The 17,863-nt window shown below is 41.4% G+C and overlaps 1 protein-coding gene across 1 annotated transcript; it reads left to right on the top strand.

Moving 5' to 3' along the window:
- The first annotated feature begins 744 nt into the window (after positions 1 to 744).
- LOC145109239 (plasma membrane, autoregulation-binding site, misato segment II, myosin-like, tubulin/FtsZ protein) lies at positions 745 to 4,637 on the top strand. The gene is made up of 10 exons (XM_079046363.1): positions 745 to 994; positions 1,454 to 1,535; positions 1,653 to 1,754; positions 1,867 to 1,912; positions 2,024 to 2,099; positions 2,178 to 2,526; positions 2,598 to 2,847; positions 2,946 to 3,188; positions 3,269 to 3,388; positions 3,979 to 4,637. Exons 2-10 carry the CDS (start codon positions 1,464 to 1,466, stop codon positions 4,434 to 4,436), a joined length of 1,716 nt encoding a protein of 571 aa, XP_078902489.1. The 5' UTR covers positions 745 to 994; positions 1,454 to 1,463; the 3' UTR covers positions 4,437 to 4,637.
- The last annotated feature ends 13,226 nt before the right edge of the window (positions 4,638 to 17,863 follow it).

Genomic DNA, 17,863 nt, shown 5'->3' with positions numbered 1-17,863 from the left:
ATTTAAAACAACTCAATATATGTAATTAAAGTTTACAACTCATCCAAACAACTAGAGATGGACACAACGGTTTCAAATGGGTTTTTGGTCGATCTCTAAATGATTCGATTTTTTTGGACCTGTTTCGGAAAAAATTGATTTTATTTGGACGTACTGGGCGGTCTTTTTCTGGTCCGGTTTTTTGGGACCGGTATCGTTCTTTCTTGGTCTGGTTTCGCTGTATTTCTATAACCCTTTTCGGTTCGATTTTCGGTTTTTTCAATCCGGTTTCAATATTTACTGGCTTTACGTTTCAAATTCAAGTTTTTCCATTAACAAATATGTGATTAACGTTAAAATGATAGATTAAAGTTTATTAGAAACGATACACTAAAATTTGATAAAAGAAAAAAAAGTCTGGTAACAAAATAATAAAAAAAATGTGTAATTAACATAAAAATGATATATTTATAAACTTTGGCTTCTGGTCTTGTTTTGAGATCAATAACTGGTCGGTCTCATACCGGTATTGTATCGGTTTCGGAACAGTCTCATCTTTTTTGGGACCAATCTCATAATGGTCCATTTTTTACCTTCAAGTCTCATGTTCTCATTTTAATTCGGTTCGGTCCGGCCTTTTTTTTAAAGAATTATCCGAGCCTCGTCGTTTCAAAAAAAAAAATGTAGAATCAACCCGGCCGGCCTGACCCGTTTTGACAAAGCCCAAATCATCGCTAAACCCGGTTCTTCCTGTCGCATATTTTCCAGATTGTTCCTATTTGCAGCTCCCGCCACAACTTTCTGCTTCTAAACAACCCTAAATCGATACATTCTTTGGTTGATTGCAGAAATTTCACTTTCATTCTTTCCATTTCTGTCAAAAATTTCTGTTTGAACTTCTAAACCACCTCCTCCCATCGCCGACAACCTCTTCCCACCTTCTCTCATCGTCGACCTCGCACACCCAGAAGCTTCCGCAGCGACGCCAAGCCACTGAACCGTCGTGACGCACCAGGTTCGTTTTTCTCTGATTTCCTAGAAATTGATTGCTGGGAAATCTGTTCTTGAAGTCTACACATGAACTCTGTAATTGAAGTCTAAACAAGGAGTTGCTTTGCCAATGATACCTTCGTGTGGTATAATTTGTAATTTTGGTGTGTGTAATCCCTTTTGTTTACTCTGGCTATCCATATTACAAATAAAACATTATGCTGGTCTCATTTGGGCTAGTTGAAGTTATTTAAGCTCAAATGGGTTTTCCAGTTACTCGATTCAAAACCTTCAAGGCCATGTCTGTTAATGGCTGATTTGGTGACTCTCTTTAGCTGCTGCTCTGTTAATTCAAACCAAAGTTCGTTTCCCTTTTGGATTAATGGAATTTTGGTGGCTATGAGTTGAATTTTACAAAATATAAAATGTATGATGATCTCATTTTGCTGTGTTGTTGAAACTCGATATGATTGTGTGTTGACAGGTGAAGAAGTATGAAAGAGCTCGTGACTTTTCAAGTTGGGAGTTATGCTAATTTTATCGGTTCTCACTTTTGGAACTTCCAGGTAAAGTATGCATCGATGTGTTGTCATTGATCTGTTTAACTATACATAACTTATTTCTTCAATGCATTTTCAGAAGCTTCTCGTTTCATTAAATCATTCTGTTTCCCATTTTTTAAGGATGAATTGCTTGGATTATTTGAAGACCCTCAAGCTGACTTGGTCTTCAAGAATCAAAACCTTGATATGGATGTTCTCTATCGCACTGGAGAGACTCAACAGGTAAAACCAAGGGCAAAATAGTCATACTTCAATTAAATATTATAGCTCATGTATCATACTATCATACTATATACTTATAGAGTCCTATCATTATTGATTTAACAATCTACAGGGCATCCCTACATACACACCTCGCTTAATTTCAGTCGATTTTCAAGGTAATCACCAAATTTGAAAACAAATAGAAATCAATATCTTAGTATTAGTAAACCAATCTAAATCTTATGGTTATAATTTATAATCTTATATTTGTAACTTGCATATTATAGGATCTCTTGGATCCATGAGTTCACATGGGACATTATACAACCAAAGTTCATCACTTTCATCAAGTATTACTACATGGTGAGACTTTAATTTTGTATACCTTTCTTAATTAAACTATTATTTCTCATATCATATGTATTGATAATAACTTTACAGGAATGGAAATGTTTCTACTCAAGCATCTGAACCCTATAAAAAGAACTTATTCTTGCAAAGATTGTATGATGAAGGGAAAGAGAAAGTTGCTAATGCAAATGGTGATTCACAAATTGAGATTCAAGATACAGATGTAGTTAATTCACTTGAAGAAAGTGTCGAGTTTTGGACAGATTATTCAAAAGTTCATTATCATCCACAAAGTTTATTCGAGTTAAACGGGTCATGGGTCAACCCACAAGAATTTAACAACTATGGAATTGGAAAAAATACTTTATCTGAAGGTCTACAAGGAGATGAAATCAATGAAAGATTTCGTTTCTTCATAGAAGAATGTGACCATGTTCAAGTATGTTTCTTTATTTCCACAATTAATTCATTTCTCACTTAAAAGTATTAATTTTTTTAGCTTTAAAACAGGGAATTCAATTTATCATTGATGATTCAGGAGGATTTTCTGGTGTTGGTGCTTCAATTTTGGAGAATATTGCAGATGATTACACTAATGTTCCTGTTGTACTCTATTCTGTTCGAAGCCCTAGTTCTTTTATAAACCCTAAAACCCGAAAACAAAACGTTTATAGTAATCTTCATGATGCTGTGTCATTTTCAGCACTTTCATCTTTATGCAACTTAATCATTCCTGTAGGTTTACCATCTTTAAACGAAAGTAAGCAATGTACTTTTTTTTATTTGTTTATTATAAAATTCTACTTTAAAAAAACATGTACCTAATTATATACAAATTGTTGTTTTTTTTTTTAAAAGGCAGGTTTTCTCAATTTCTTAATCTACAAGACAACAAGTTGTATCATTCAAGTGGTGTTTATGCATCTGTGATTCATTCTGTTTCTCTCCCTTTTCGGATGAAGAGAATTGGTCCTAATGGTGAATCATTGAATGAATGTGGGGCCATGGATTTATATGAAGGGATACAAATGTTAGCAGGGCAAGGGAGGCAAAATTCCGTTACTGTCCTTGATGCTTGCATTCCAGCACCATCATTAGTTGGTATGTTTTTGTACAAGTTTTTGTGGATTTATTATTTATCACGATTGTATTGTTTATAAATTGGTGATTTATGAATTCAGGTAGAGTGTTTAAGCAATCTTTGCTTGAAAAGTTGCTGCCTTTGACCCCTGAAACTGCACATGATGTGGAAGACTTGCAAGCCATTGAATCGGTTATAGTGCAGGGAGTCCTTGGATCTGGTAATGATTACATGTTTGTTTTGTTTGTTTTAGGTGACATGACATGACATGAAAGTACAGATTGCACTGTGTTTGGTGCGTATTGGATTGAGACTGGGACAGATGTCAATAGGAAAAAAATTGTAACTTTTTGTCTCAATACAAAAATATGGAACAAGGTGGGACTGGGGACTACCTCTCGATATCCCATCTATGGAAAAGACGTAAATACCCTTCTCATCCTCATCATCAAAAATAGCCCTAGAAAGCCTGTCAAGTCCCATCAAGTCCTGTGTAATATACGGCTGCGTTTGTTACATGGGACAGGACTGGATGGGACTTGACAGGCTTTCTAGGGCTATTTTTGATGATGAGGATGAGAAGGGTATTTACGTCTTTTCCATAGATGGGATATCGAGAGGTAGTCCCCAGTCCCACCTTGTTCCATATTTTTGTATTGAGACAAAAAGTTACAATTTTTGTCCTATTGGGCATCTATCCCAGTCCCAGTCCAATGCACACACCAAACACAGTTCAAGTGTCTTTGTAGGGTTCTGTTTCATTGGCATAAATCTATGAATTTTATATTTTTTTATACTTAATTAAAACAGAGGAGCATGAGGCCATGTTGTCTGAAGTGAAGGAAGCGGTCGAAACCGCATACGAGAAGGCAACCACAAGGCCAAGATTCTCTCACTTATCGGTATCGCGGTGTCCGATTCCGATTCCGTTACCGTTTCCTTCGATCTTCGGAAAGCGTGTTGGTAGACGTGGGGAGATATTAAGTAACCCAGTATCGGAATCGGAATCTATGTCAAGGAGGGGATCGATTGATGTCCATTCAATTCCTATGGCGGCCCGATTGCGTTCTAGTACGGCTATTTTACCGTTTTTGGAGAATAGATTGGGAAACATTCGGAAGTTTGGGCTTGAAAGAGGATCGATAGGTGCGGAAGTTCTTAGAAATTGGGGTTTTGGAAGGGAAGAAGTTGAAGAGATTGGTGAAAATCTTTCGAAATTGGTTGTTACACTTGATCCTCATCAGGGTTATTCTTCTGATTCTGATTAAGATCTTATATTTGTTTATTTCTATATATAAATATAACAAGAGTACTAACGGCTTTTCTTTGTTGAAATCCATTAAGCATATGGATTTTTAAGGAATGTCGATTCTCTTTAAGCGCCTAGAGTAGTAGTTATAATTTTAGACCTTATTTGTGTGAAAAAGGGTTTTGATTTTACTCGAATATAAATGACATCTCTATTAACATCTATTGTGTAACTCAACCACTGGATCAATAAAAAATAAAAACTTTTTTGAAAGAATACATTTACATTTATTATTAATTATTTTTAAGAACTAAAATTTTTTATCCGTAACATGGACATTTTGTGTATTTTTATTTTAAACAATGGAATAATCAAATTTGGATTTTTAAGAATATTTTTTTTTTCCAAAAATCATAAACATTCTAGCATAAATTTTTAGAAAAAATAAAACTTTTTTTTGACAGAATGTGTTTTGATTCAAGAATGAATACGTTTACATTCTTGAAACTTGAAAGCATCTATTTTCATTCCATTGAAAATATATAAAAAAACAAACAAATTCCTGAAAGAATTATATCAAAACAAAAACAATCCCATTGAAATCTAAAACCTTTCTTTAAATTTGTTACATCGTTGAAAAAGTTACATAAAAAACATATACATTCTTCCAAAATTTTCATAAAAAAACAAACACCTTGAAAAAATGTGCTGATTAAGAAATTTTTACTCATTCTTTCTATCGTTTTAATTCTTTTTTTTTCTTTCAATAGCCTAGCAATTTGTTGTTTAAGTGGCACTCTAATGTAATTTGTTGAATCCAAACCTAGGGATTTGTTGGTTTAGCATCCTCATATTTCGGTTGTGGTGGTTGTTGATCTTAAGTCTCTATACAAAATAAAACATCAATTCTTCATACAAAATCAAAATATTCATATTAAAACAATAAAAGGTACAAAATCATACTTTCTCCGTCCCAAAATTATTGTCCACAGACAAAAAACACATAGATTAAGAAAATCAATCATTAGTTTTGTCTTTTTTAGTAAAATGACCCTCTTGCTCTTTTCTAAAACCAATGGGAAATGTGCGTTTGTAATTATTCAAGTTTACGTTATTAAATGTTAGGGGTAATATGGTAAAAGTGTATATCTACTTTTGGTAGTTGACAATAATTTTGGGACAAACTAAAATAATAAGGTGGACAATAATTTTGGGACGGATGGAATATATGAGAAATAGAAATTACACTATCAAATGTTAAAAATATTTCAAAACAAAACCATATAGAGCCAAAGTAATGAAAATATAATCTTCTTTGTGCTACCAAAAAAGTAAAGGTCCAACACAAAACAATCCAAAATTCAATCAACTAAACATCGTTTCAAGAATGAGACTAAATATTTTTGAAACATCCCAAAAATACAGTCTGAAATTTTCGTTTTAAATTAGTAATAAAACCATATTCATCAAACGTCATATAAGAATCATAAACAATGTATCTCAAAATATCATAGCAACTGTCAAATATATCAGAGTATAAACATCCCAGGCTGAACAAATGGTGTGTGCACTGCAATCTTCCCGAGCTCCTCTTTTGAAAACTGAGTACCTGAAACCAAAACTGAAAACCGTAAGCACGAAGCTTAGTGAGCTCCCCCAAACTACCACATACCATACAATAACATATAAAGCACATACTGGGCCTTGCCCACTGCATCGGACCGAAGTCCGGACTAACTGGGGCCTTGCCCCCTGCATCGGACCGAAATCCGGACTAACTGGGGCCTTGCCCCCTGCATCGGACCGAAGTCCGGACTAACTGAACATAGCATAACATGATCATAGCATATAACATAAGCACATATACTGCATACTGCATCAGACCGAGGTCCGGACTAACTAACATATAAACATGCCTGAATCACAAAGACATCAAGCATACTGAACTACTGCATCAAACCAAAGTCCGGAACTTCTGCTATCTAAACAGGCCGGCATTGTGGCCGTAGACCCGTTCCTACTGGGAGGAAAACTCACCTCACACTGCTGAAGTCTCGTAGAGACAATCCCACACTGCTGAAGTCCCGCAGACTCAACCCTAGCTGCTGGATGACAGATTCCCGAACTGTCAACACCAAAATAACACCCAATTAATAATTGGGTTCTAACATATAACTATAAATACATACTTTGGATAATTACTACATTACCCCTAGCTTGGCTTACCCAAGCCCAAGGCCCAATCCATAGGCCCAAAGTCAACTAGGGATCAAAGCCCAACATATGGCCCAACTTTCCAAATTGGGCCCAAACCTCTACATGGACTTCCCTTAAGGCCCAATTGTTCAGTCCAGTCCAACATGTCTCATTCTAAGGGCCCAATATCATACAACCGTCTAAGCCCAAACTATAGCCCATCTATGGCCCAATTTTCCAAATTGGGCCCAATCCTTCATATGGGCCTTACCCTAAAGCCCAACTAATTATTCTAGTCCATTTGATTATTCTTGGATGGTCCATTAATAAACCAATTACCAAAGCTTAACCGAAAGGCCCAACACAAAGCCCTTGAGACATTAGGATTTCACATAAAATGACGATTAGGGTTAAGTGTTTCTTACTTAACCCATTAAGGACTTAATCCATTAAGTCCTTTACTCTACTAGATAAGTGATATGGAGTGATTTGGGCTTAATACACAGTCCAATCCCAATGGCCCAAAGGTGGGTCCAATAAGTCTAAGGCCCAAATGCACATAATTAGGGTTTTCCAAACCCTAATTAGGGTTTTCACTCAACCATGGCCCAATAGGCCTAAAAACAAATCTTTAAGCCCATTAGGGTTTTGCTAAGTCAATTAGGGTTTGCTAGAGGGGCACCACCCACTACCACCTCGGGTAATGGTGGTGAATGGCGGCTCACGGCGGCGGCCACCACCTTACGGTGGTGGTTACTATTATTATTTTCATTATTCCATGCAATTACAATTACAAGGCTTTTATCCAAAATACACACACTAACTAATACACACACACATCCACACCATGGTGGCCGGCGGTGGCGCTTGGCGGCAGCCACCACCTCACGGCGGTGGTGGTGGTTGTTCTTATTTTCCGGCTAAACAAAACACACACCATAAAATACGTCTCTTGCTCGGGAATACACACGACCACCCACTTCACGGTGGCACACGGAGGTCCGATAGCAACAGCAGCGGCACAACCGCGACATTTCCAATGGCGGTGGTGGTTTCTGACCAAAGAAAAATCACACATACTACATTGCAATTAATAAACACACACACACACACAGCCACCTCCTACGGTGGCTGGTGGCGGAAAAAGGGGTGGCAGCCATCAATGTCCATAAATGACAAGAGATCAAGACTCCCAACCACCGACTAGGAGGCTGGGGTCGTCGGAATGGGTTGAAGTGGCGGTTACAGGGCTGTCGGTGCCCACAGCCGTCAATCACGACACCAAGACTCGAAAAGAACGAAGGAAAGGGAAAAAGAAACGGCATATGCCTCTACCAACGGCTTCTCTGCAGTTTGCGACTCGAGCAGCAAAGAAAACGACCCATTCCTCGTTCCTCGGTGGTCCTCCGAGTTGTTCTTGACGTCTCCGGCCGGCAGCAGCGTCGCGGCGGCGCTCTAGTCGCGAGATGGTCGTTGGCGGCCTCGTCTGATCGGAAAACGCACAAGAAGGAGGAAGAGATGTCGGCTGAACTCGGCTTCACAATCCATCTCCGGTAGCAGGGGTCGTCGTGGCTCACACCGGCGAGGTAGCATGCGAACGGTGGAACTCAAATCGACGGGAAGCGGCGGCCTAGGAGCTCTCATGGCGGTGGCTGGAGTATTGCATCCTAAGGTTAGGGTTTTGAGCAATGCAAGAGTTATATACCTGCTACCAAAAATCTTCATTCCATATTGGCAAGAATGGTCCCTCCCCATAGAATCTTTTCAAACCAAGGCCCCTAATTTACCTTTTCTACCCCAGCTTCGGAATTTCCTTACAAATAAAATCCAGAATTTATCAATTAGCCCCTTAACCTCTAAAATCTTTTCAAAAGAAGTCCCATAAATTACCATTTAGTCCCTGCCTTCATAAATACTTACAAAACTAATCTGAAACTTACACTTTTAACCCTCAACTCTTAACATTCTTTACAAATTAGTCTGGGACTTGCATTTATTAATTTATTTAAATAAACGGGGCGTTACAACTCTCCCCCACTTAAATTTGATTTCGTCCTCGAAATCATTTCTTACCATTCCTTATACACCCAACTACTATAGTGAGATGGTCGCCATCCTGGGCACACCATAGCCTTCTCATGGTATCCATGACCTAATCTTTGCAAAGCCTTAAATTCCACTGGTGAACGGATTCCTCGCAACAGTCTACATCTACTCTGTCTGATATCTGCTGCCTTGAGATGGTCTGATTCCCTGACAGACCACTCATACTAAATCATTATCGATGAAACCAGCCTGCTTATCTCTCAACTGACCCCCTCAACATCCTGCTAGCTCGAAATTCCCACTGCCAAACAGGTTCACAAACCTAATTATCCCTGTAGATCACTTATACTTGGCCAATGCTCAGCTATTTCCACTGTGAGTGACTTGTCACTTCCCAATAAACCAGCTATCCTGTCTATACTTGCAACTTAGGGCACAATTTCTAGCATTGCCCAAACGCTGAAACTGCCCAAACACTGAACTGCCTGAAGCAGTATGCCGCCACATGGCTGCTTCCTAACATCTACCGAGACCTACCTGGTCTCAATTTTTCGCCAATCATTTGAAATACCGGGTTCCGGCCCGGTTGCAGAGCCAAAGGACTCCCACTTAGTCGTCTCACACGACTTCTGAACAAATTCCTTCTCTAGAACTAGTTGCCACTAGTTACCATGCCACTGAGGCTCTAATAATTTTCTGATCTAACTGATCGAGTCCATACGTCGAATCCTGACGTCACCAAACCCAAGGCTAAAAGTGATTGCTACATGACCATTGGTAGCCTCATGTCATAAATGACCTTACGCAGTCCCCTGCTTCCTTGCTCTCATAGCTGTAATGGCGCTTCTACAGTCTTATCATTGGCTTAACCAGGTCTAATCCGTCTGGGAAATTCCGAAATCCAATCCGTGGATTTCCATTTCCTCACTGCTACACCCGAACTGGTGGGTACTACTGTTCTTTCCGCGTCCTAACAACGCACTCACGCTATCTACCAACCTAGTGAATGCTACGGCTACACCCGCAGACTTACAACACTCTATCACTGTCTGGCTGCTAGTGAATGCTACGACTACACCCGCAGACTTACATCACTCTAATACTATATGGCTGCTAGTGAATGCTACGGCTACACCTGCAGACTTACAACACTCTAACACTATCTAGATGCTAGTGAATGCTACGGCTACACCCGTAGACTTACAACACTCTAACACTATCTGACTGCTAGTGAATGCTACGGCTACACCCACAGACTTACAACACTCTAACACTATTTGGCTGCTAGTGAGTGCTACGGCTACACCCGCAGACTTACAACACTCTAACACTATCTATACTGGATCGAACACGCGTTTGACTCGCACTCTGCTGAACTCATGTCCTGACTGGAATCCCCAACCGGATTCCCTAAGGCTTGCTAGCAAACATTCCGAGAACGCGATCTCATCATTGGCAAGTTTTTCCGAACTTCCATATCACACTCTCCTCAAACCATACAGCCACATGGGCCGTCTTCCTTTCAGACATGGATGCAAAACTTATCCTAGTCTCAAAACTGCTCCCGCTTCTGAATCCTTGGGCGATTCTCCCCCACTTTGATTCAGCTAATGCCTTACAGCACACAAAACTAAAAGAATTTCCAATCCTTCTCACCACCCATGACCAATCTGCTAGAAACCACACTTACCATTGCTAGTGTTTCAATACTAGCCAGTCCAAAAGGTCACACAACTTCTAAAAATACGAATAGATCTCCAATAATAACCCGCTAGACCCAGGAAGATCCGAATCTCAATTGGAGACCTCAGAATCTCCCACTGCATCACGACCTCTATCTTGGCCGGATCGACTAGGATATCCTTCTGATTGACAAGGTGCCCAAGAAATTGCACCCCACGCAACCAGAACTCACAAATGGAGAACCTTGCGAAAATTTTCTCCCTGCTCAAAGTCTCTAGCACCTCCCTCAGGTGCTTCTCGTGATGCTCCTCAGTCTTGGAATAAACCAAGATGACGTTGTACTTCCTAATCCCGTAATCTAGGGGATTGCTCTATCACTATTCGCTAATGCTTCTCGATATGCAATTGGATTATGACATCTCTTAAAATACAATTCAGACACAAACAGAGGATAACTCAGGGTTACACTTACTCAAACCCTTGAAACGAAAGACTCCATCGTGCAGTTTCTCGCATGTGCTGTACTGAATTTAACCCTGCTGGTCCGAAATCTAGGGTCTTCTCCCAAGACACCTCAATATAAGCAACTGATCTAATTCCCTCTTACTAATGTGCTCCAAATCCATATTTCATTCTCAGGCTCAAGAAGTCATATCATTTAGGGTCTTGCACCCCGAGATACTCATGATCTCCCTGCTATCATTCTACAGTATGTTCTGATAACTTACCTTCTTCGTTTCCTCATCTGATGCATACTGTGGCACCATATAAGATCTTTCCCGGGACTTAGAAGTGATCTGTGCCACAGTCTCAGTCGTCTAGTGGAGATCTAACAACTCTTGCGCTAACTGTTGCGCCTCAATCGCCTGGGCACACTCTGCCCAGAATCTGGTCTGGAAGTCATCCCATGACATAGCATCAACCACGTCATCACTCAACTCACTACCAACCTCTTCCTATCAATCTCGTGCTCTATCCCTCAGGAGACAGGAAGTAAGTCAGATCTTGCCTCTTTTCGAGACAACGTCTGGTACGAAAAGCGTTGGTGACATCTGCCAACCATCTGCTGCTAACAATGGGGTCCCTAACCCTAATGATAATCTGAAGCCTCACAAACTCTGAATTTCCCGAAACATCAACGTACGGGTCTCTATCATGACTGTTATCTCAGTGAGAATGCACTCGGCATCTCATCACAAATCTCTATAATGCCCTCCTTGATCACACTGAGGATCCAATGAGTCTGGTCAATGATACTGCGCGAGATTCTCAGATGGAATGAACTCCCTCATCTGATCATCAATCTACTCGGCTATAGAGTCCGAGCCTGATCCCTCGTCGACACCAGAACTACCATCTGGTCTACCACGTAGCGTCACTATACTCGACAACATACCATTACTAACATCACAATACTCATCCAAACTCGAGGGATCTCACACACTACAAGTTCCCTGGGTTCATCTCAGCCTTCCTTGATTCGAGTACGGATCCTCTGCTTTCAGTAGTACGGGCCCATACTACCTTCCACTTCTATCCGTACTTTCCTCAAGAACTGCCTTGACTCCACCAAGTCCCTTTTACTGCTACTGCTTTCTGCTACTCTCATCCTAGGCTTGCCCTAGGGAAATCTCTGACTCCACCCAAACCAGTCCTCAGCTGCTGAAGGCCTCCTTGTAATGCCAATTAGCCATCACCTGAATACCATCACATGTGACGAGGCTTAGATAATCCTTCGAGTAACAGACTCATCCCTACAACGGTTAGACTCAAACAAGAGCTGCGCAATAGGGCCAAATCCAGCACTCTAAGATTATTCAACCCTGATCACATGTGACGTGACGTATTCACCTAATGGCTAACTCCCATTACTCAGAGTCCCACAAAGCACAAAGCACGCAGCATTCAGACACGGGAAACTATTCGAGCAATTCTATCCTCATGACAAGAAACTGTACTAGCATACAGCGCTAAGCTCATACTTATCAGGCATAACCTAAACAGGCTATCCTACTACTGTCTACTTAATACTAGCATACAATTCTCATAAAGCTGGAACACATAAAGCAGGCACATAAGGCATCCTCCTAGATCCTTAATCCTATTCTAGCATGTTGTTCTACTGAAACTGAAACTGATAATCATAACATAAACTTGTATGGGTAATTTGGGAGTACTTACTTGAGCTCGGCTGATTGCATGCACCACACCCTTTTCTCTTTTCAAAATTCTTTTCGCTTTTTCTAAAACTCTTTTCTTTATACTTTTTCTAAAACTGTTTTCTTTTCTCAAAATTCTTTTGTAACCATGGTTTTTCTCTTGAAAACTTCATACCACTTCCTTAGTTTGAGTTCAGACACACCCGGAAGTGTGCCCGAATCCCTCAAACCAAGGCTCTGATACCAACTTGAAACATCCCAAAAATACAGTCTGAAAATTTCGTTTTAAATTAGTAATAAAACCATATTCATCAAACGTCATATAAGAATCATAAACAATGTATCTCAAAATATCATAGCAACTGTCAAATATATCAGAGTATAAACATCCCAGGCTGAACAAATGGTGTGTGCACTACAATCTTCCCGAGCTCCTCTTTTAAAAACTGAGTACCTGAAACCAAAACTGAAAACCGTAAGCACGAAGCTTAGTGAGCTCCCCCAAACTACCACATACCATACAATAACATATAAAGCACATACTGGGCCAAGCCCACTGCATCGGACCGAAGTCCGGACTAGCTGGGGCCTTGCCCCCTGCATCGAACCGAAATCCGGACTAACTGGGGCCTTGCCCCCTGCATCGGACCGAAGTCCGGACTAACTGGGGCCTTGCCCCCTGCATCGGACCGAAGTCCGGACTAACTGGGGCCTTGCCCCCTGCATCCGACCGAAGTCCGAACTAACTGGGGGCTTGCCCCTTGCATCGGACTGAAGTCCGGACTAACTGAACATAGCATAACATGATCATAGCATATAACATAAGCACATATACTGCATACTGCATCGGACCGAGGTCCGGACTAACTAACACATAAACATGCCTGAATCACAAAGACATCAAGCATACTGAACTACTGCATCGGACCAATGTCCGGAACTTCTGCTATCTAAACGGGTCGGCATTGTGGCCGTAGACCCGTTCCTACTGGGAGGAAAACTCACCTCACACTGCTGAAGTCTCGTAGACACAATCCCACACTGCTGAAGTACCGCAGACTCAACCCTAGCTGTTGGATGACAGATTCCCGAACGGTCAACACCAAAATAACACCCAATTAATAATTGGGTTCTAACATATAACTATAAATACATACTTTGGATAATTACTACATTACCCCTAGCTTGGCTTACCCAAGCCCAAGGCCCAATCCATAGGCCCAAAGTCAACTAGGGATCAAAGCCCAACATATGGCCCAACTTTCCAAATTGGGCCCAAACCTCTACATGGACTTCCCTTAAGGCCCAATTGTTCAGTCCAGTCCAACATGTCTCATTCTAAGGGCCCAATATCATACAACCGTCTAGGCCCAAACTATGGCCCATCTATGGCCCAATTTTCCAAATTGGGCCCAATCCTTCATATGGGCCTTACCCTAAAGCCCAACTAATTATTCTAGTCCATTTGATTATTCTTGGATGGTCCATTAATAAACCAATTACCAAAGCTTAACCGAAAGGCCCAACACAAAGCCCTTGAGACATTAGGATTTCACATAAAATGACGATTAGGGTTAAGTGTTTCTTACTTAACCCATTAAGGACTTAATCCATTAAGTCCTTTACTCTACTAGATAAGTGATATGGAGTGATTTGGGCTTAATACACAGTCCAATCCCAATGGCCCAAAGGTGGGTCCAATAAGTCTAAGGCCCAAATACACATAATTAGGGTTTTCCAAACCCTAATTAGGGTTTTCACTCAACCATGGCCCAATAGGCCCAAAAACAAATCTTTAAGCCCATTAGGGTTTTGCTAAGTCCATTAGGGTTTGCTAGAGGGGCACCACCCACTACCACCTCGGGTAGTGGTGGTCAGTGGCGGCTCAAGGCGGCGGCCACCACCTTACGGTGGTGGTTACTATTATTATTTTCATTATTCCATGCAATTACAATTACAAGGCTTTTATCCAAAATACACACACTAACTAATACACACACACACAGCCACACCATGGTGGCCGGCGGTGGCGCTTGGCGGCAGCCACCACCTCACGGCGGTGTTGGTGGTAGTTCTCATTTTCCGGCTAAACAAAACACACACCATAAAATACGTCTCTTGCTCGGGAATACACACGACCACCCACTTCACAGTGGCGCACGGAGGTCCGATAGCAACAACAGTGGCACAGCGGCGGCAGCCACCATTTCCAATGGCGGTGGTGGTTCCTGACCAAAGAAAAATCACACATACTACATTGCAATTAATAAACACACACACACACAGCCACCTCCTACGGTGGCTGGTGGCGGAAAAAGGGGTGGCAGAAAGCGGTGGCAGCCATCAATGTCCATAAATGACACGAGATCAAGACTCCCAACCACCGACTAGGAGGTTGGGGTCGTCGGAATGGGTTAAAGTGGCGGTTACAGGGTTGTCGGTGCCTACAGCCGTTAATCACGACACCAAGACTCGAAAAGAACGAAGGAAAGGGAAAAAGAAACGACATATGCCCCTACCAGCGGCTTCTCTGCAGTTTGCAACTCGAGCAACAAAGAAAACGACCCATTCCTCGTTCCTCGGTGGTCCTCCGAGTTGTTCCTGACGTCTCCGGCCGGCAGCAGCGTCGCGGCGACGCTCTAGTCGCGAGATGGTCGTTGGCGGCCTCGTCTGATCGGAAAACGCACGAGAAGGAGGAAGAGATGTCGGCTGAACTCGGCTTCACACTCCGTCTCCGGTAGCAGGGGTCGTCGTGGCTCACACCGGCGAGGTAGCATGCGAACGGTGGAGCTCAAATCGACGGGAAGCGGCGGCCTAGGAGCTCTCATGGCGGCGGCTGGAGTATTGCATCCTAGGGTTAGGGTTTTGAACAATGCAAGAGTTATATACCTGCTACCAAAAATCTTCATTCCATATTGCCAAGAATGGTCCCTCCCCATAGAATATTTTCAAACCAAGGCCCCTATTTTACCTTTTCTACCCCAGCTTTGGAATTTCCTTACAAATAAAATCCAGAATTTATCAATTAGCCCCTTAACCTCTAAAATCTTTTCAAAATAAGTCCCATAAATTACCATTTAGTCCCTGCCTTCATAAATACTTACAAAACTAATCTGAAACTTACACTTTTAACCCTCAACTCCTAACATTCTTCACAAATTAGTCTGGGACTTGCATTTATTAATTTATTTAAATAAACGGGGCGTTACAATTTTTTTATAAAACTATCCATAAACATCATATGTATTACAACTACAGACTACAAACTAAACAATCCAAAATTTATTGAAAAATATGAACTCTACAAAATCTATAATGCATCCCCAACATTTGTAACATCCCGACTCCCAGGTATGCAATTTTAATGATTTTTGTACATCACATAAGATCTACTCAATGAGTTGGAGGCCCCAACTCGTCGTGTAGAAACTAATAAAGCCGCACGGATTATGAAACCTACTCGACGAGTTGGAGGACCCCAACTCGACGAGTTGAGGCTGTGCATGAAAACCCTAGATTTTAGGGTTCACACCCTATTTAAAGGACCTTAAGTCCCCTCACCAGCCTCCCTTACCACCTTATCATCCAGAGAAAAACCCTAGCTGTGCTTTATTACTTTCTTAAGTGTTTGAGAGCTTAAAGAGTGTTATTTGGTGCATTTCTTGAGGAAGCTTGAAAAGATTAGTGCATAGCCGAAGGAGGAGGCTGTAGATCCGACATCTACACTGTGGTAGCAACCATTTGGAGGTAAAAAGTCTTTACCTTGACCTCTTGTTTCTTAGATCTTCTCCCATGGAAGTTTAGTGCATTTTTAGCCCATTTTGGAACCATTTTCGGAGTTGAGCATGATTTGAAGTTATGACTTCAGATCTGGACACCTTTAGGCTTCCTTGGGCCTAAAGATTCAAGCTTTGGCCATTCTCCATGCCCTAAACCCTTTGTTAAGTTTCATATGAGTGTTTTAACCCCTTGGATGCCATGCATGGACGTAAAGTTAGCAACTTTACGTGGTATCTCAACCTTAGGGGACCAGATATGTAGTTTGGGGCTTTGGATTCGATTGGAAAGGACTGAATATGAAAAGGTTGAAGGAACTCGACGAGTTGCATAGCCAACTCAACGAGTTGAGTCGGGTTTTCCCGCTCTCTGGATTCTGAATAAACTCGACGAATCGATGAGATAACTCGACGAGTTAGTCAGGGTTTTTCCCGGTTATCTGAGTTCTAAAGGAACTCGACGAGTTACTAGCTGCATACGACGAGTTGGGTCAACATGGACTGTTGACCTTGACTGTTGACTTTGACTTTGACCAAGTTTGACTTCTGAGGGTATTTTGGGTAATTTGGGTCTTTATGGAATTGGTTCTATGGTGGTTGTAGGTGTTTGAGTTTGGAGCCGTGATTCGAGAGCTTGATCTTTTCAGTTCAGTTCGACATTGAGAGGTGAGTTCTTCTCACTATATCAATAGGGTCTAAGGCACCAATGTCGACCCTTTTTGGATTATATCCTGGTAATAGGATGATGATATGTTTAGTAATCTGTTAGATCTGTATCCTGTTTATAGGATGATGCTATGTTTAGTGATCGGTTAGATTGATATCTTGGTATATAGGATGATGCTATGATTAGTGATCTGCTAGATCTGTATGACTGCCTGTACATGTTAGCTAGCGTATGATATTTATGTGTTGATTGTGTGATTATGGGGTGGGTTGAGGCGGTCCTGCTTTGTGCTCTAGGCCAACACACCCACGTCGGCCCGGATAGACTGAAGGCCCATCGGGGTGTACCAGTCAGGATGAAGGCCCGGAGGACGGTCCAGACAGGCTGAAGGCCCGATAGGACGGACTAGACATGCTGAAGGTTCTGAGAGTGGGCCAGACCGATTGAAGGCCCGGTGAGGGAGGTCCAGTCATACTAAAGACTCTGAGAGTGGGCCAGAAAGACTGAAGGCCTGGTGAGGGCGGTCCAGTCATACTGAAGACTCTATGTGCATGATGTTTGTTATGATATTGTTCTGGTTTGTATGACGTTGGTATTTTGGGGGAACTCACTAAGCTTCGGGCTTACAGTTGTTGATTTTGTTTCAAGTACTTCGGAAGATCGTGGGAAGGTGAAGGCTTGATCGTGTACTTCCTCACATTTTATGACTTTGATTTCTGGGATTCTCTGATATGGAACTATTTTGAAATCATTTTGAAATAACTAATGGTTTTTGGATGCATGAAAAAGTTTTAAATTTGCTTGAATTTTATGGATGTTACAAGTTGGTATCAGAGTCTTGGTTTGAGTGAATTGGAGGAACACTCATGTGAATCCAGTCTCAAACTAAGGAAAAGATTATCAAAATGATTTTCAAATG

This window comes from Lactuca virosa, chromosome 4 (genome assembly GCF_052849685.1).
Source record: "Lactuca virosa cultivar CGN04683 chromosome 4, Lactuca_virosa_CGN04683_v6, whole genome shotgun sequence".
NCBI classification, from domain to species: Eukaryota; Viridiplantae; Streptophyta; class Magnoliopsida; order Asterales; family Asteraceae; genus Lactuca; species Lactuca virosa.
The sequence above is the reverse complement of the archived record's forward strand: the minus strand, read 5'-3'. Positions and strand labels throughout refer to the sequence as shown.

What these genes read in the sequence shown, in the direction of transcription:
- LOC145109239 (XM_079046363.1), top strand. Translation starts at nt 1,464, where the DNA reads ATGAAAGAGCTCGTGACTTTTCAAGTTGGGAGTTATGCTAATTTTATC. An exon ending in CTCACTTTTGGAACTTCCAG is followed by an intron (nt 1,536 to 1,652) that starts GTAAAGTATGCA and finishes CCATTTTTTAAG; the next exon opens with GATGAATTGCTTGGATTATT. An exon ending in TTTACCATCTTTAAACGAAA is followed by an intron (nt 2,848 to 2,945) that starts GTAAGCAATGTA and finishes TTTTTTTAAAAG; the next exon opens with GCAGGTTTTCTCAATTTCTT.